The sequence below is a fragment of the Centropristis striata genome, chromosome 5 (genome assembly GCF_030273125.1).
Source record: "Centropristis striata isolate RG_2023a ecotype Rhode Island chromosome 5, C.striata_1.0, whole genome shotgun sequence".
In the NCBI taxonomy this organism is placed as follows: domain Eukaryota; kingdom Metazoa; phylum Chordata; class Actinopteri; order Perciformes; family Serranidae; genus Centropristis; species Centropristis striata.
The window spans coordinates 21,580,534-21,600,765 of record NC_081521.1 but is presented as its reverse complement, the minus strand read 5'-3'; the positions used below and the strand labels follow the sequence as shown (position 1 = coordinate 21,600,765).

At 40.4% G+C, this 20,232-nt stretch overlaps 1 protein-coding gene across 7 annotated transcripts in view; it reads left to right on the top strand.

Annotated features, from left to right (window-relative positions):
• agrn (agrin) overlaps nt 1–20,232 on the top strand; it is a 300,695-nt gene that overhangs the window by 246,078 nt on the left and 34,385 nt on the right. For all 7 annotated transcript variants that reach the window (XM_059333522.1, XM_059333518.1, XM_059333519.1 and 4 more), the window contains 6 exons: nt 2,512–2,643; nt 8,935–9,062; nt 13,231–13,345; nt 15,539–15,658; nt 15,851–16,276; nt 18,888–19,080. In XM_059333522.1, the coding sequence (XP_059189505.1) occupies nt 2,512–2,643; nt 8,935–9,062; nt 13,231–13,345; nt 15,539–15,658; nt 15,851–16,276; nt 18,888–19,080 (1,114 nt within the window). The remainder of the gene's footprint in view (nt 1–2,511; nt 2,644–8,934; nt 9,063–13,230; nt 13,346–15,538; nt 15,659–15,850; nt 16,277–18,887; nt 19,081–20,232) is intronic.

Genomic DNA, 20,232 nt, shown 5'->3' with positions numbered 1-20,232 from the left:
GGGAGGGGCTTTTTTTTTACAAGAAGGGTTCGGACAAAGTCTTAGCTGACATCATAACACATCCATGCCATCATCTGTTAATAGATAGAAGTTACGGTGTCTGTATTTCTATGCAAATTGTTTCTGAGGAGACAAATGTCAAAAGCAGGCAGCAAGGGAAGAGAAATCTTTGTAAACAGATGCTGTTAGTGTCACTTCCACTTGCATAAGATGTATATCTCAATTTCAAACAGAAAGGAATGTATTTGCATGGTTCACTGTTGCTACATCACCCATGCTCTTTTCTCCCATTCCACCAGCGCGCTTGCTCTCAACAGCTAGCAAAACAAACCCAAGCTCTGTAAAATACACTCTCGGCAGGCCAGATGAAGCTGCTGGCCCGCATCTGGGGATCTCTGGAGCCTGACTTGACAGGCTGATGTGACTGGGAGGTTGAGGTGTGAGTGTGTGTGGAGGCTGCGTACCTTGTCACATGACTAGTCTTAAATCTTTCCCGACATGCCCTCCTGACTGTAACTACGCGCTGCGGTTTCTGGGCCTTGGCTCGGACAACAAGGGAAGACTGAGACTTTTCAATCAGAGCTTCTTCTTTTTTTTATTATTTTTTCTGTTGTTGTTTTCTATCCATCCATCCACCTCGCCTGACAGTTCGCAGTAACAGGACAGGATTGATGGAACGGCGTGGCCCCAATGTGCTCTTCCTCGGCTCTTCCTCCTCCTCATCCCCCCTCTCACTCCTTCTCTCAGAGTCTTAGATTTATTCTCTTGTCAGAGGCTGACCAGAGTGCTCTGTGGCGTGAGAGGCATGTAGCCTGTCTGCCGAGGAGACCCGCTGTCTTGTGGCTGTGTGTGTTTGTGTGTGAATGAATGTGTTCCCTAGCCAGCCTGAATGTTTTTTTAACATTGTGCGTGCTTGCTGAAGAACTTCTGCACATATCAAACTGAGAACATTGTCGGAGATTGTGCAGTGAAGCTTTCATCATATTAACCCCATAACGTTCAGGCTATGTTCAGGGGTACACACAAGGTCAACAGTGCACATCATCTGAAAGATTAATTGGAGTTGCTTGTCTGTAAAGGACAGACTCTTTTCAGACTCTCATTTTCATCCAGATATCTTGAGGTCAGAGGGCAAAAGATCCCTTTGAAAGTAGCCTTAAATAGTCTAAAATTTAGTCTAACGTTGTAAACGATGGATTCCCTAGGTCTTCTAGTTTCATATACCAGTATCTTCAGAAAAGTAAGGTGAAGTTTAGATTAAGGGTTAAAATCTCAACTAATCTGTGTTTCTTTATGATTGTGTGTTTGTGAGGTGTGTTTGTGTGTTGCATGTATGTTGCAGTCTTATCTTTGTTAGGGTTGTGTGTGTGTGTGTGTGTGTGTGTGTGTGTGTGTGTGTGTGTGTGGGTGTGTGTGTGTGTGTGTTTTATCTCCCTCTCCTCATGTCACTGAGTTTGTCCAATTCCGAGTGCACATATCACTGTCTGAGTATATAAATGTGAGCAGGCCAGAGGTGTGCTTTTGTACATATTTTTGTATCCACGCTCTGTTGAAATCTGCTGTTATCTGTGGCTGTGTGTGTGTGTGTGTGTCAGCACGTGTGTGTGTGTGTGTGTGTGTGTGTGTGTGTGTGTGTGTGTGTGTGTGTGTATTTATTTGACATCTCTCATGGTTCCCACTGGAGTCATGCAGCGTCCCCTTGCCCTCTCCTCCCCACCAGCTCTCTCCTCTTCAGCCCAGCATCTGTAAATCTGCAGACCACACGCCAACAGATGCCCTATAAACCCCCAGCCTCCTCCTCCTCCCTCCTCTCGCCTCCTTTGACCGTGAGTCCTTGAGCAGGACGTCCCTCGCCTCTGACGTCTTTACGACTTGTTTAGCCGCTAGCTGTTTGCCTCCACGATTATTTCTAATCTCTGTGCGGCCATAAACTGCGCCGCTTCGACCAAGACACCCCCCTCCACCGCCACCATCATTAGAGGGGACAGAGCTGCGCTGCTGTTGCACACTCCCATCCTTCAGAGAGAGAAAGCCCAGCCACTTTTATGCCTTTTATGTCCCAAGATAGCTAGATATACAGGGATCGTAATCGGCAACACAACTGTATGTTTTTTTTCCTCCTGGGAAGCCTTGAAGGTAACTGTCAGCCAATCAGCATTGAGCAGTTATCACATCCCCTCATCATTTAAAGTGCTCTGTGTGTGACATGACTGGCAACAGTGCCCATTATGTGTTCCCCGCCTGACAAAATGAGCTCCAGGTGTAAAATCAATTCCCATGAAAATGCCATATAATCGCTCCTGACAGATGCCTCTATTAGCGTCCAATCACAGGTCAGCAGACTGAAAACTCGACCATCTGCAGAAGAAAGAGCAAGTTTTGGAAAAACAAGAGTTTGTACACTCCCCAGAAGAAGTCTGTTTCCTCTGGGTCTCTGAGATAAGCTGGTTTGAATGTAAGAATCCTCTAAAGCTTCATGAGTTATTCTGAGCTCCTGTGTATCACCTCTAGGTCCCACGTTGGCAAGCACCACCGTATCCACAGCTGAGGGTACCCACAGGTCGTCCTGTGACAACTCCGAGTTCGGCTGCTGCCCCGATGACAGGACACCGTCCAGCAGTCCAGACGGCGCCAACTGCCCCTGTAAGTCAAAAAGCCCCTTGAAAAGACACTTCCTTTTCCCTCTAATTACCTGGATAACACCCCGTTCTTCCTACTTTGTGTTTTTGTCTCCTGTCTGTTACAGTAGTTACTTTTTTCACGATCTGCAGTCATGAAAAAAGATTATAAGACCATTGTTTTTTTCAATTTCTTCTAATAATTTTTTCTATGACTGTATATTCCAACATACAGGAAATGAGTTCCACTGCAGCACTTGCGATTTCCTAGCATTACAGTTGAAGCCGTTATGTGATATATTAAAACAGACAAAAATAATATGTGTATAAGAAAAGATAAGTTACAATATAAACTTTCACATTCACAGGAATTCTCCAATTACCTGATTACTCAGTACAATTTAAGAGAAGACCGCCTGTCTAAATAAATGTCCCTCGTAGGGCTGCAACAAACCGTTATTTTCATTATCAATTAATCTCTCATCTTTTCCAGACTAATCATTTATTCATTTGGTCGATAAAATGTCAGAAAATAGTGAAAAATGTCCATTCAAGCTTCCCAAAGCCCAAGGGGATGTCTTTAAATGTCTTGTTTTGTCAGTGCAACACTCAAAGATTTCATGTAATAAGGGGGCGGGGCTCAAACAAGTTTCCTGTAATCATTTAATGGGCAATTAACACAAGAGCTCAGAGCATCTATAATTCGGTCACCCCCAACCCCCTTAAAGATACATCGCCAGGAATCAAGTGATAGTCTGTCTAAATTCAGAATTTGTGCCTTTTCCTTTTTTTACCTTCTCCAAGTCAAGTTGTAGTTTACGACAATCCCCAAAAATGTGAGGGGAGGATTAGATTTAATGTCATTGTTGGCTCTTACTGTTGGTGTTTTAAATATTGTCATTCTTAACTTCCAACCTAATTCTTTCCAATGTGAGCTACTTAAGCATTTATGCCAAGACATCCAGGACATCTTCCACTGCTCATCTTCAATACTGATATCTCCAATTCCCCCATTTACTATTTTTTCCTCATATGTTTAATGTAAATTTCATGAGGATCCTATTGTACAGAAAATATATAATTTCCCTCAAGTGTATTTGATTCTCAGCCATCAAAATCTATTTTAAAATAGTTTTATTTCTTCGTTACTCATATCCTATTTCTTGTGTGTCACCACCAGTGGTGGAAGAAATATGCAGATCCCTTACTTAAGTAAAAGTACTAATTCCACACTTTGAAGTTACTCCACTACAAGTACATGCATTCAAAACTTAGTTAAAAGTACAAAAGTATCAGCATCAAAATGTACTTAAAGTATCAAAAGTTAAATAATGATAACATTACATTACATAAAAGCAAGTCTATAAAAGTGGGTTTTTAGAAGTACTCGTTATGCAAAATGACCCCATTCAGATTGTTTTATATATTCCAAATATATTATCGGTGATGCATTTATACAAGCAGTGTTTGAATTTTCTCAAGGTAGGGCTCATTCAAACTACCTAATATACTGTTATGAGGTTTAATTTTTTTTTTTTTTTTAAAGAAAGGCTAATCACTTTAAATTGATTATGTTTTTTATGTTAAATCTTGACATGAAAAGTAACTAAAGCTGTCAGCTAAATGTAGTGGAGTAAAAAAGTACAATTGTTACCTCAAAAATGTAGTGAAGTAGAAAGTTACATAAAATGGAAATACTCAAGTAAAGTACAAGTACCTTAAAATTGTATTTAAGTACAGTACTTGAGTAAATTAGTGATTTCCACCACTGGTCACCACATAGTGAAAATATCTTAAAAGCCCTTTGTATTTTTAACGCTAGAATTATATATATATATATATATATATATGAATATTTGCCTTCTTTCTAAGGCCAAAGATAAGAAGATCAATACTAATTTCATGCCTGTGCATTAAGTATGCAGCTAGAGCTGGGAGATGGTTAGCATAGCTTAGCATAAAGGCTGAACAGCTGGTCCGTCTCACTAAAGTGGAAGAAGAAGCCAACCGACTATTTGTGTTTGTAGTTTTTATGGAAGTTATTTGCATTTTCCGAGCCAAAGGAAACAGTCACAACATTCCTAGACAAAGGGAGCCAGATAATAACGTTGGGCTATTCATTTGTGTTTTAAAACTAAACTGTTGTGATTTTAAATCACAAGTTTTGTTTTTTCAAACACAATCCCAAAACTTGCACTTTGCACTTCCTGTTGTTCTTAATATTTAATTGTTAAGAGCTGGCATGTCAAGTTAATAATCAACTATTTATTACGCTGCACTGAATGCAAAGTGGCATGGCTCACAGTGTTTCACTCTTTCTCCTCTAATGTCTCTGCTCCAATTTCCTTTCTTTTTTTTTATTAACTCCAGTTTTCAATTTATAAACTTAATTTGATGATGAATTGGGAATGAACACAATATTTATTTTCATATTTAATGTTTACTTCGGGAAAAGTGATATTGTGCCATCTGCCTTAAACAACCGGATGAACAGGTGCTATTTTTTTCTGCCGCGCTGCTTTCATGAATCACCACCCTCATATGTAAATGATGGAATTGGCAGGTGGCTGGAAATAAAAAAACAACAACACACAAACAGTAAAAGTCTCACCTCCGCGGTTATGCATTTGACAACATTTGATAGTCTGACTCATTGAGTTTCATTGTCTCTCGTTTTTCTCCAGAATTTGGTTTAAAACAAGAGGCAACATTAAATATTTTAAGGCCCGTGTGCCTCGGTTTATAAATAACCATCAGTGTTTCTATTCCTGCTTCTTCCTTCACCTTCTGTCTATTTATTTTAATCTCACACCTCTTCTTTTATTCACCCCCTCCGTCACACACACATTCTTCTTTTTTATCAGTCGGTATCTTCCTCTGGCGCTATATCTCGTTCTTTTTTGTCTCCCTCAACTCAGTCAATCTCAATCCAGTCTTGCATCAGTTCATTTCTCTCTGGAGTTGAGCGGGGAGAGAGTGGAGAGACTACCAGAGGCCGACGAGCGCCGTTGTACCAATCAGTGCCTTCTGCCAGGCTCGGTTCATAAAGATAAAGGGCTTCTTTCTCTCCTCTGCTCCTCCATCTCTCTGTCTCTCCCTCCATCCCTCAGTTGGAATCTGCTCTCTATTTGTCCCAGCGGTGTTGGTCTGACTGATTGTGAAAGGAGGGATTCTCTGCGTCTCCCCCGGGGGGCTCCAGGTCATGACTTGAAAGAGCTGAGGCCACAAATTAGCGTGCAGAGTTGCATTTCTGGTGTGTTGAAGGTCCCAAAAGCCTTCCAATAAACCAGCAGTGCCACACAGCCTCGTCTGGAGATATGGGGCCACCTTTGGCCTTCCATCACCATTTAAATTGTTTCTCAGAATTTATAGCCAAACAGGAGTGAAGCATGGAACCCCACATCAGTTGGGATTTAATGACCCTTGGCCCCAAATCCAGACGAGAGAGGCATGTGCTGTTTTAACACCTGAGGACAGGTTTTAGCTGTAAGACAACAGTTGAAACAAATCCTCTAAAGCCTGTAAATATTTATCCCGGCCTACAATGACGGCGCACTGGCGATCAATACTTCATTCAGCTCAAGTGTTACCAATAAAAGCAGGCAGCGCGATAGACTGATCGATACGTCGGATCTGTTTTCTCCTGAGGACGGCTTAGCCGATCCCCCCGCTCATTAGAAGTGAAATGACACGTCCCTCATGCTTGAATATCCATCAGCCGCCGTCTCATTGTACCGTCCAATTTATCGACGCGCACCCTGCTGTCTCAGAACCGAAAATGACTAATTTTTCGCTGTTCTAATCTTTACATTTTTATTGAGATGTCAAATGGAGAAGTGGCTCAAGGTTGAGTTTAGTCCCCACACTCAAGGAGATCTATGAAACCCTTTTTGTATTCTGTTGTAAAGCTTCACAGTGGATGTCAAACCTTGGCAAATAATGGATTAAAGGGATTTTTTTCACTTCCACTTATCTTTCCTATATGTAGTATTTAACCATGGAGATGTTTTGGGGTTATTTTTTCAGGTATTGAGGTATCTTGATTTGATTTATTTGTTTATTTCAAACATGTAACAAATTAAATGAACAAAAATATATAAATATGGCATGTAGGAAGAAGTATACACTTATTATATCCTATCCCTTCCCCAAAGCATGAATTATATCAATTTTATCAACAATAAACAAGAGGTGTTATATAAAACCCAAATATTCACCTAGTGCCAACCAGATATAACCTAACAATCCCCTTCTGTTCCTCCTTCAGTTTTCTTAAAATCAGTCCAAGTTTCACAATAATTTTGTCATGTAACTTCCCAGTTGCCCTCCAGAGCACAGAATTAAATTATTTTGACAGAATCTCGTTAGTCCAAACAATTTATTTTTGGTGAAAATTTAAAATGAAACGTGTAGAATAGTGATTTACGTGAAAATATCACTTACTTTAACCCTTGTGTTGTCTTAACTTTCCATATACACCACTTGTCCTAAGGGTCAAAATTGACCCACCTTCACTAAACCCCTTAAATAAAGCAGATTGATTGAATTTTAAACCCCACATCTAATTTGCATGAAACAACTTGTCATTCATCACAAACTTTGTTTTTTTTATAGCTGCGGGTCAAAAATGACACCTAAGACAAGATTTGTCCCTTGTTGGTGAACAGCTTTCATGGAAATATGAACAAAGGCAATGTTTAAGTTGTTGTGGTCATTCTAGGAAAAGCAATCGAATATCAAGTTTAAAATAGATCATTAAGAGGGTTTCCTCTGCTGTTAAACATAGTGGCGGGTCATTTTTGACTCCTAAGACAACACAAGGGTTAAGCTTCAATTTGGTAATTTTTTCCTGACAGAAGTCAGTTCAAGGATGGTTTGTAAGTTGAAAGCCGGACAATAATTTCAATGATATATGGCGTAATTTTGGGATTTTTTAAAAGGAAAAAATGCCTTTCGAACCCATCTTGGGGTTCCAAGGGGGTTTCAAAAATGCTTCAGAGTAACATTGGTTCTTTAGCCTAATAAAATCCCTGCAGGCCTTCCATATGTTACATTTAAACAAGGCACTAGCATTCATATGTCATCAAAGATAATGACCAAGCAAACGCTCATGTGAAAGTTAATGGCACGCTGCGTTCCAGCTACTGTAAACTCTTCCATATGCCAGTGAAAGTCTGACAAATCCATTACATTTTACAGTTCACTGGGATCTGATAGTCAAATAGCTCTGTCCCTCCTTTTATCACTGTCTTTCTTCCCCTCGTTACGCCCGTCACGGCAGTGGGCTGGAAAATCACCCTCTGTGATGTTTGTCTTCTTTGCAGATTAAAAGTCAGATCTCTCTTGCCGTCCCCCCCTTCTCTCCTTATCGTCCAAACTTCGTCCATTTGCCTCTTATTTTATGGCTGCCGTCACATCTGAATCGATGTGTGCTGCCTATGAAAGTACTGTAAAGACAAGGGGAGACGGAGGGACGGGGCGGGTGCGTGTCGTCAGTGTCTGCTGTCCTTTTCATGCAATTTTAACCAGGCAGTGTCAGTCACCGGTCTGGCGGTATTAAGGAGACAATTACGGCTATCTTTCATGATAATCATACAAGTGCTCTTCCCGTTCTCCCTGGCGTTGCTCAGGCAGGGGCAGCCATGATTGATTTGGGCAATTTGTTCTGCTGATTACGAGCGGCATGGAAGCATGGCATCAGCGCCTCGCATGCTCCTCCGTTCTTCACCTCACACACAAATCCCCCTTCCGCTTTCAGCTTTATTTCAAGTACAAAAAAAAACGTATAGAGAGAGAGTTGATAAATGTTAGACAACATAACCCCCAAGGTCGCACTCTCTTTGCTGAAGAAGGCACTTTTGAGAGTGCCTGTGGGCTGTTTCCTCTTTACTCTGTGTGTTGTTTTTCCTGTGTGTCTGTCTAACATGTTGTCTTTTTACCCAGCCCGCCATGCCTCGGCCAGCTTTTGGGATGAGTCTCAGTCTGGTAAAACTGGCCCATTTTTCCACCTTCCCTCCCCTCCTTCTTTATTTACTTCTCTCATATCTCAAAGTCTTCCACCACCAACACCTCCACCACCACTACGTCCCAAACTCCAACCCCCTATTTAAACCCTCACGCAATCAACAACAAGCTCACTAACCTCCCCTTGTCAAACACACACGAACACTCAATCCATCACTAACCCAAAACTGGCACTACCCCAAAATAAGGAGCACTGTGTGAAGGCAGCGGGGAACTGAGTGATAGAAGAAGAAGGTTTGAACTACGATGTTTCAGTATCACATCTTATTTTCCTCGCTTCCTCTCCTTCCAGCCACCATGAGGTTCAACGGTTACCTGAACTTGCAGCAGGTGGAGGGCCAGGAGATCTTCTACACCCCCGAGATGGAGGACCCCAAGTCGGAGCTGTTTGGAGAGACGGCCCGCAGCATCGAGAGCGCTGTAAGTGCTGTGGGAGCACAGTTGGGAATAAAGTTGAAGTAGAAATTATATTAATTCATGGAGAAACAAAATTTTTAACTATTTCTTTTATACAGTCATGGAAAAAAGAATATAAGTATAATATTATATGGTATATAGTATAATATATTTTCTTCAATTTCTTGTTCATTTTAATGCCTGGTACAACTAAAGGTACATTTGTTTGGACAAATATAATGATAACAACAAAAGTAGCTCAAAAGCTGATATCTAGACATTTTCCATGGTTTTCTTGAGATTGATTTTACATTAAACTGAAGAATGCTTGTGGTGATTGGCCTCAAGCAAAACCATGCATATAGTCCTTTTATTAGATCTGGGTTCAAACAGGGAGCAAATGCAGGTATCGTTTGACTGGAGAAGTTTCGATATGACGCGGTACTGGGTTATTTTGGTCAATGCCCTGAAGGTGTCAAATACCAATCCCCAGCCCTATCATTCTGCCTCTTTTGCTCCCTATTGTTTACCTGCATGCAACCAAAGCCTGCTCAAACATGATACTACTTGGACTACTAAAAACAGAAACCAGAACATTCTGATTCTGCAGCCATATGCTGATATCTGTTGATAGAGGTTATATGGTGATGATACACACACAGTAAATAGTAAATAGTCTAGCTTTAATCTTGCATTTTCCCGAGGACCCTAGTGTCAAGCCTCTGAAACAACATTCAAAGCATGGTGAGATACTAAAACTCTTCACCTAGAGTGAGACTAATCAAATTCCTTGAGCTCCTTCAGGTAGGTTTCATTGCACCTTTTACAGACTTGACAGCTCTGAAGCTGCTGAGTAATATTTTACCACAGCGGGCCTGGAGTGATTTCTCTGGTCAGTGATCTGATAGAAAAATAACAATGATAAAAAACATATTCACTGGCTGCTGCGGTCAGTGAGAAGCATACATCATATCAGAGGGAGACAACATAGCCTGGCTGATATTTGATTTTTAATAAAAGGGGAATATTGGAAAATTGTTAGGTGACCCTTAGAAGGAATATTGTGATTGAATACTGTTTTTCGACCGAGGTAGGTCGAACAGAAGACTGAGAAGAGAAGAGGAGAACATTAACATCAAAACACACATTTTCTTACATATACTGCTGACTAATTAGGATCTCTCACAGCATTTTTGCTTTTAATGTTAAGCACAACAGCTTTAGGGCTGAGTTAGCACAGACACAACATCAGACTTCAAGTTTAAAAAGAGAAATCTAAACAGCTCTCTGCAGACTTGTGCAAAGACTAATTTGTCAATTGCCTGCCAAACAGTTCGGAGCACCAGAAAGCAGCATCTCATGTGAGATTAATTAAGATTTTTGCAGATAATATGAAAAATCAGTCCCTCTCTTGGATAGGAGTCTCCTAAGTTTGGACGGCCAAGATGCCAGTCGCTGTGAGCCAGCCAAGGCCGAGGCAGGCAGTAATCACAGTTTGGCCCGGGCGCTTTACCCCGTTCGAATTTCTCCACTGACCGTTTTCTCTGTTGAGCTTAGACCTTTGAACAAATGTCTGTGTTGTCAAGCCAGGGCCTCGCTCCTCTGATGAAATGGGGATGTGTGTGTGTGTGTGTGTGTGTGTGTGTTCCTGTATACACAGTACACATCTACCAGCTGTTGAATCGGTGTCACTGGCCCCCACTGGGACCTAATCTACTACCTCACAGCGATTTGTGAGTGTGTGCACTCGTTACACTCAAGGCCCGCGTGTCTCTGATGCCTGGTGTGCCACTTGATAGCAACCACCCCCTCTTCATCTTCCAACACTCACACTGAGGACATACATACACACCGGGGCAGACACACTGAGAGCAGGCACACAGATACGCAGCACATACACACACAGAACCAACACACACAGAACCAACACATTTCCTTAGAAACCTGTTACAATTAGTGAATTAATTAATGTATGTGAGAAAATGAGAATGAGAAATACAGTATTCATCCCCTGGGGGCATTTTAGTTGCTGGTATTTTAGAATTAAAATATAAGGTGTATATATATATATATATATATATATATATATATATGTAAATTATGAGAACATTTTAAATAAGTGTTTAAAAATATCTGCATTTTAAGACTACTGAAAATGGAATATTAATACATATGGAAGATAAAATTATTTTTATAATAATAATTAAAAATGATTAGATCACCCTTGTTTTCTTAAATTTCTTGTTCTTTTTAATGCCTGGTACAACTTAAGGTACATTTGTTTGGACAAATATCATGATGACAACAAAATTTAAGAGCTGATATCTAGCCATTTTCCATGGGTTTTCTTGATAATGATTTTGGTTTTTATCAAGAAATCCATGTTGCTTAGTTGTACCAGGCATTAAAATGAACAAGAAATTGAGGAAATCAAGGGTCTAATTATGTAAAATTAAAATTATGTAGTTAAAAAAGTGTTACAGAAAACAGAATATGTTTTATATTTTAGATTATTTCGAAGTAACCACCTTTTGTTTTGATGACAGCTTTGCACACTTCTGTTATTCTGTCAGTTAGATTCATGAGCTGCTCACCTGGATGGTTTTCAGTTAACAGGGGCACCTTGTCAAGAGTTAATTGTGTAATATCTTGCTTTCTTAAAGTGCTAGGGACCATCAAACCAAAAGGTTAAAGGCTACTGTGACTCTAAAATATAAAACATATTCTGGTTTGTTTTGGATATAATTCATGTGCTCCATCATAGTTCAGATTTTTTAAATATTAATCTACATTGTAGAAAATATGATTTAAAAAAATAAATAAAAACCATTGAATGAGAAGTTGTGTCCAAACTTTTGACTGGTAACGTATATATGCTGATAATTATGCTGAAAAAAGGAATCTAAAGCTGGGATGGAAATGATGGGCAAGCTCTTTGCATTTTAATCATAGAGGATCTTATTTTTCTGTCTACTTTGCCATCACACCTCAGCTCACAAATTGGAGTTGTCCAGTACATTTAGAAAATAATCTGAATCTTCAGGATGAACCTAGTTGCATATGAGTCAGTATGACTGAAACTGTAGAAAATGATTAGAATGAGGAAAATTATTAATAAATTCCACCACAATTCACCGGGAGAGTTCTGGCCAAATATGTTTCAGTCATAGAAATGTCACACAATGGGGCAATCTTGTTTAAAAACGTAATTTTGTGGACAATGATTGGCTTCTATTAAAATGGGTGACATGCAGATGGGGTGTGTGGAGGAGCGCTCAGTGGAAACAATGGAAGGAGCCACTCACAGGATGCTCCAGTAAAGTGGGTTAGCAGGCCGGGTGGCTGCTATGATTTTAACCAGCAGCTGAAATTGAGGACAAGGATTTTCCTCTCTTGTTTCTTGTTGCTTTGGAGTGTGTGATTGTGATTAATCCACCAGCATGCTGACAAGAACAGAAAAATGTTGCAGCACTGACTGTATGTGTAACTTTTGCAGCATTAAAATGCTCCAGTTTCAAGATGGATTTTTGGGCAAAAGACATCTTCAGTCTCATGGTGTAAAGTCACCGTTGTACGATGGCCCTGAGAGCTCACAGCACTGCAACTTAAGAGAACACATGCAAATACACAAAACACAAGCAAATAGAGAAAACATAAGTGCAGCATTTAGAAAACGAGCTGCAAAGACCTCAACACAACACAATAAGAAAAAGCGCTGCAAATAGACCACAACACAATATGTGTTTCCAGAGGACACTTAAAAGTGACGGAGACGTCTAGATACGCTTGTGACATTATTATTATTTCAAGATCATGATAATTTCACGTTATAACGTTATAACAATCATATCGTGCTAATGTTAGCCGGCGATCGGTAGGGGGGGGGGGGGGGGGGGGGGGGGGTCGTCAGCCAAACCAATCAGGAGCACATGTCAGGGTTTGCATGACATTTATCTTAGCTCCTCCCGAAAACTTGTCTCTATAATTAATGCCACGGCTGCAGCTAAATGTCAATTTGTGCACCCACACCGATAGGTTTCTTCTCTGCACCCTAGTTTGAGAGGCAGTCTTTCTTCCTTAGAGATAGAGTACAGTCTTCTGGGATTGGACTCGCTGCTATGATAGCGTGGAGCTCATTACCAGTCTCATTTATCATCTCTTCTCTCTCTCTCTTTCTCTCTTTCTTCCGCAGTTCAATGAGTTGTTCAGGAAGTCAGATGTGCGCAGAGACTTTTTGAGTGTTCGTGTCCGGAACCTGGCGCCCAGCAAATCTATCCTGGCCTTTGTGGAGGCCCACTTCAAACCAGGTGAGAGATCTCTGAGGAGAGCGGAAAAATAAAAAATAAAAAAATCATTAAATACAGTTGCCACTAGAGATGGTATATGCGGTTAAAATCGGTTATGGTTTTTCCCTTTTGTCTTTCAGCAAGAAAGATATCTCAAAAAGTACTTACTTGATGTCAATAAAATTGGGATAAAAGTTAGGCCACTGGCCAAGAAAGACCTAATTATTTTCTTTACGCAGAATAAGCCACCATATCACCATTTTTAAAGCACTTTACATTTTCAATCATAACTACTGGACTGTAAGGCGGAGAGGCAAAATGTGTTCTCTCCTGGATCCCTTTGTCCAGCACTCTAATTTCACATTACTCCTCCTACACATTTCCTTCAGTGCACACTAAATTTAGTGCATAACGTCTTTGGTTACCATTCTGAATATTCCATACACTTCTCCTAAAACTTTAAATTCTTCAGTAGGTATAATTTTTCACACTGAGGACATGACCACTTTTTTGAGATGGCTGGTTTTTGTACCAAATCATATTTTTAAAGCATAATTCATTTAAAAATGTCCTGAAAAACAGCACCAAAAAACTTACAAATTTGATTTTTTTCTGAGAAACCTAGCCTGTACACAAGCCTGTATTCTAACATTACCCAAAGATGTTCATGCCATCATTGCATCTGTTTTCCTGATGTGCTTCATGTCAAACTGACCCATGAAAAAGCCATGTGGCTGCAGGTTTTTGTTCCATCATAACAAGAACAAACCTAATACAACCAATCAGCCGAGTGAAGGAGGTTGATCTGATTAAATGAGGTGAGTCAGGCTTGTTCCTGCTCAGTTGCTGCAGCCACAGCGGCCCCTTCATGGATCAGTTTGACACCCCTGATCTAAACCCTTATGTCCCCACCACTGTTGAGCACAGAGTGACACCCTTGCCTATTTGACACACTTTTTCTTGAAAGTAGTTGTGCAATAGCGACCACATTGCACCTACACCACTGTGAGTGACCCTGCACGCTGAAATGACTTTTACCTCTACAGTAGGTGGCACCACAGCAACACAGCCCGTTGAAATAGCCATGATTCATTCATATTTCTCATGCAGGTTTTACCCAATTCGTCCTAATACAAAGCATGGCCTCGATTTAAGTGTTTTTCAAAAAGTCATTATGATTTTCTATTCATGTGCATTCTGGTGCTGATCCAGATGCAGGTTAAAAACTTCTCTATTATTAAAATAACAAATTTAGAGGATTGTGCATCCTTGGCAGGGATATGCACTCTTTGAGTGCTTTCTACTTATTTTTTATTTGGCTCATTACATTGTGAGGCACAGACTGTTTTTCCTCATTTATATCTTTTTTTAATTTTCTTTTCAATGCCAACTTAATCTCTTGCTTGCAACAATTTGCCCCAGCACTGGAAAAAGAGCACAATATCATAAGGTTTTTACCTCAATGTTCACATTGGTATTTGTTGCTCATCACAGCTGGGAAAAGTTCCTTTAATGGCCTCGCAAGTGAGATCATTGGCTTGTGCTTTGTTTCTCTTTGCGTCGTCTGTTAACGGTAGCATTTGTGATATTCTGTGTATAGAGTACCAATAAAGTTCACATGGAACCTGCTCTTACTTGAAAAATTCTCTGAATCTCTTTATGCAGCAACAACAATTACTACAACAACTGTTAGTATTTTTTTTTTATCTGTTACTGGTTTGTTAATATAACTTATCCTATAATCATAGAACAAATTTCTGTACTTACAAAGTGCTGATTTTTCTTTTGAAGGCAAACTCGTAAATCTATCTAAAATGTGAATTCAGTTCAAAATTATATGGTTGACACCACAGCTGGGCTTTTAAGCTACTTTTATCCCATACAAAGCCCCACCCTCCCCCCATCTTTCCATATTTTTTTACGAGTCTGGTTTAGTGTCCTTCACACCCTTCATACGGGGCAACATTTAGCGGCGCTCCTCCATGGCCTGTAAAGCAAACATCTGCAGCGAACGTTATGAGAGCGATTCATCTGGAAAAAAAGCCGGACAAGCGGCGGTTGGAGGACAAGTGGTCCCTGGAGATCCTCCTCCTGTCATACTCAGGGCTTTCTGATATATCCATTGTTCCGCTAAGGAAGCCAGAGTCCTGTATTTGCTCTGGAGTGCTCCTCAGAGGCCTTGTCCTGAGTGGTTGTACCTCTTGTTTATTGTAGATACAAGATTCACGGTGACGGACATCGAAGGAGCGTTGCTGAAACAGCTGAAGGCCTCTAAAGACACGAGCATCGCTGTGAAGAAGCCAGAGGAAGAGAATATTCGCTTCACCAATTATGGTAATACAGTATGGACTTAACAGGAGTGTGTGGGGATTAATAAAATGAAAGGGGTTTTAAGTTATTCATGAGGTGATTTATCAAAGGTTTTACGGGTCTTGAACAGGAAACCTCAGGACCGCAGGCTCAACATACTTTAACGTCTCTTTTTCTTTGTCTCATTTCCATTGTTCTCCCCGGCTCTGTTGACAGGCCTCTCCACCTCATTCACCCCCATCTTCACCACCACGACCACCACCACTACGTCAGTCACCACAGCAGCTCCCACCACAGCAGCTCCCACCACCACCAGGCTCCCGCCTTCAACCACATCAACCTCCCCGTACTTCACACGCCGCCCGCCAGGCACTACTCGCAGGCCTTACAACGGCAGACGTACCACCACCACCTCAATGCCGGTAACCACACCGCTACCCACTACCACCACCACGGCAGCTGTCACCACCACCACACTGCCTCCGTCCACCACTGTAGCCCATGTTAGAGGCAAGCCGCACCACAAGGCCCAGAAGCCTTGCAGCTCTCACCCCTGCCTGCACGGGGGCACCTGCGAGGACGATGGAAATGACTTCAGCTGCAAGTGTCCCGCCGGCCGAGGAGGCTCCGTATGTGAGAAGGGTGAGCTGTTTTTCTCTTTATGCTTTGGGCTGTCTGTCTATCGGTATCGGTGGTGGAAAGTAACTAAGTACATTTACTCAAGTACTTTAAGTAATTTTATACTTCTACTCCACTACATTCTGAGGCAAATATTGTACTTTGTTCTCCACTACATTTAGCTGACAGCTTTAGTTACTTTTCAGGTCGAGTTGTAACATCAAAAAATATGTAATAATTTTGTATTAAATCTCATAACAGTATATTAAGTAGTTTAAATGAGCCCTACCTTGAGAAAATTCACACACAGCTTATATAAATGTAAAAACATCACTAATAATACATTTGGAATATATAGAATAATCTGAATGGGTCCATTCTGAGTATGAGTTTTGCTACTTTTGATACTTTAAGTACATTTTGATGCTGATACTTTTGTACTTTTACTTAAGTTAGTTTTAAATGCAGGACTTTTACTTGTAGAGGACTAATTTCACAGTGTGGTCTAAGTAAGAGATCTGAATGCTTCTTCCACCACTGATCGGTATGCCCCGTTCTCGTGAACACAATATTTCAGGAATGACTTAAATTTTGCATCCAAGCATCCTTTTGGACTCAAGGATGAATTTATAAGATTCAGGTGTGCAAGATCAGAGTCTGTCCCATTCTCATATTCATGGTATCTTTAGGAATGGATAGAGGGAAATTCTTTAAGTTTGGCAAAAACTTCCACCTGGACTCAAGGATGAACTGAGTAGTGGTCAAAGGTCACTGTGAGCTCACAAAATATTTTTGACCCAAGAATTCATACACTTATCATTAAAAAAAATCACACAAATGTCTAGGATAGGATAAAATGATATGTTGATAATGTTTTATATCCAAAAAGTTAAAGGTAATCTTTACCGTGATATCATAATGTTCTGCAAAAACATTTTTCTGGCCATAACTCAGAAATCGAAGGGGATATTGTGACCATATTTCCCATTTGGTCAGATACTGAATTGGTGACATAATCTTGGGAACCCACCTTGAAACTGTGGGGATGGTATAGATCTTAAGTGCTGCAGGGTTAACAATATGTGTGAAGCATCCATGTTTTAGAATGGCTGCATACGAGTCTGGAGAGACATGGAGAGAAACTGTAACTGTGACATGGTAATTCTAGTTCTTAATGCCGTCGTATTTGTTATAAGTTTCAAAAGTTTCAAAGTCTGAGCTTATTTCAAACTCCTCTAAGAAAATGAGCTGAGGAACACACTGTCCTTATAATTTTGTACTATTGCAATTAGCAATTACAAAGAAACCACTAAAGGCTGACGTTTACCGTGATTTTGCAGCAATAAGAGGGTTTTTAAACACTTCACTTCCCATTGTGCCAATCATGCCTTTTAGCTGTTTCATAATCACAGCGAACCACATCCTGAAGTGCTTTAATATATTTATAAAGTAGCAGAAACACACCATTACGATAAAAAAAATAGAATATTAAAGGAATGTTTTAGTTAATGACACTTTTATTGTAAAGGAAAAAAGGCATATTGCTTCCGCTAAGCAGTAGTTTTGTCTAATTGTAGCTTCACAAAGTGGCTGCAAAGTGACACTTTAAGTAGCAGTGTGAGTAATGATTTTCATTTAGTGCTTGAGTATGTAAATGCACTGTTATATGGTCACAGATGTGGATTGATTGGGTCATATCATGCTCAACAAGACAACAGCAATCAGAGCTTTGGACAGGAGTGTCAGTTTTATATTTGATTTTTTTAAAACTCCGAACAAGAGTTTAGGTATGATTGAGTCAGACGATGCATCTCTCCTCGCTGGCTGCGCTTCAAACTCATCTCAAGTGATTCAGACAGGTTCCACACCTCAGAAGTGTACAACCGCTGAGCCGTTCACCAAAGGCAACACAGAATCCAATCAGCGCCGCAGAGAAAATCATAAATCAAGGAGAACTTCTTGAGAAGCACAACTCTTTTGTTTCTTCCCTCTTACCCTACTTTGGGATTTTTGGGGATGAGAAGCAACCTCACGCAGCTGCATCTTAAGATAATTGACAGTAATTGCTTTGATGGGGATTAGCTGGTGAGAATCAGTGTGTGTCTTTGAGTTAGAGTGGCTAAATGAAGTCACACACACACACACACACACAAACACACACACATACACATATACTGCTCGCCAGCCTCCCCCAGATCAATCAAGTCATTAGAAAAGAGGGAGCTCATCAGCTGCCATTCTCCTCAGAGAGACGGACAGAAAGACAGATGGACGTAGAGAAAAGGAGCCCGGGGGAGAAAATGGATGATAATAATCATAATTGTCGAGTGGCAGAAAAACAAAGGATTCCTGTGCGTGTGTGTGTGCATGAGTGCTGTGTGACTTGAGGGTGCGTGAAAAACTCAGCTCCTCCTCTTTCTCGACCTTATCCTTTTGATAAACTCGTCAAGCATTTCGGAAAAAACATCACTCCTAAAATAAACTGACAGAACGGCTTATTTTTTCTGTCATCAAGAGCCAGTGACACACCACCTCCGCTCACACTTAATTATGCATATTAAACGCCTATTACGCCACCATAAAGCAAATCATGTAATAATGACAGGATTGGTTTGTTGTCTGCATTCCTTTACAGTAATCAGGTACTTCATCCCGTCATTCGGAGGCCAATCGTACCTGGCGTTCCAAACCATGAGTGCCTACCACACGGTCCGCATCGCTATGGAGTTCAGAGCGTCCGAGATGACCGGCCTCCTGCTCTACAACGGCCAGGAGGGCAAGAAGGACTTCATCTCCCTGGCTCTGGTTAACGGCAAGGTGGAGCTCAGGTGAGCGTTGTGGGAGTTAAAAGGGGCGGCAACCCTTGTCAGCTGTTATTTCTGCTAGCTTTTGCTCGATTAGATTTGATTAAACTTAAATGATCCCCGTGGGGAAATAGGGTCATTGCAGAGGCAGCTGAGAGAGGATGTAGATAAGAATAAAGCAAATAGAGAGTGCTGAAGATAATGAGGCAAATAATTACAGCAAGTAAACATGTTTGAAAACACCACCGCCAGGAAATGTTAAAAATAAATAAAAGACACAGAAGCTTCTTGACAGATTTGTAGGCTAAGGCTATGAAGGCATGCTTTCAGAAATGTGTTCAAACTTGCAAATAGACTGTACGCATGATCACATTTACAGATGGTGGGAACATATGTGGGCTATGTGCAGGAGCTCCGAATGTCCTTTTTATTCACATATATCTACAGAGTTTATTTACAGATGGATGCAATTACTGATAGAAATGCGACCAGAAATAGCTTGTAGATGCATCAGACTGAACATGCTGTACATCAGGATAGAAGTAACATATGAGCAGGTTCCCAACGTTTCCCTACAACCCTTTCAGATGAACTCACTACCCCGTCTACCCGTTTCAAACGTGGTCATTTGAATTTGAACTGGATATTTACAATAAATAATATGGAAGTGAATATTATTGCAATGCTATCTCTGATATTTAGCCATAATTTAAAGTTATTTCAGACATTTAGCCATTACTTTAAGCTATTTCACACTGTTAGCTATTTCAAACATTTCGCCATTACTTCTTGTCATTTTGGACATTTAGCCTTTACTGTTTGTTGTTTCCTATATTTAGCCATAACTTTAAGTTATTTCAAACATTTAGCCTTTACTTTTAACTCACATTTAACATTTAGCCTTTAATTTTAGCTAGTTTGGACATTTAGCCATTACTTTTAGCTAGTTTGGACATTTAGACATTACTTTTTACTCACATTAACTCACATTTAACATTTAGCCTCTAATTTTAGCTAGTTTGGTCATTTAGCTATTGCTAAAAGCTATTTCAAACATGTATCCATTACTTTTAGTAATTTCAGACATTTACCCTTTACTTTTTGTTGTTTTCTGACACTTACCGGTAGCCATTACTTTAAGCTAGTTTGGACATTTAGGTTACTTTTGGCTAGTTT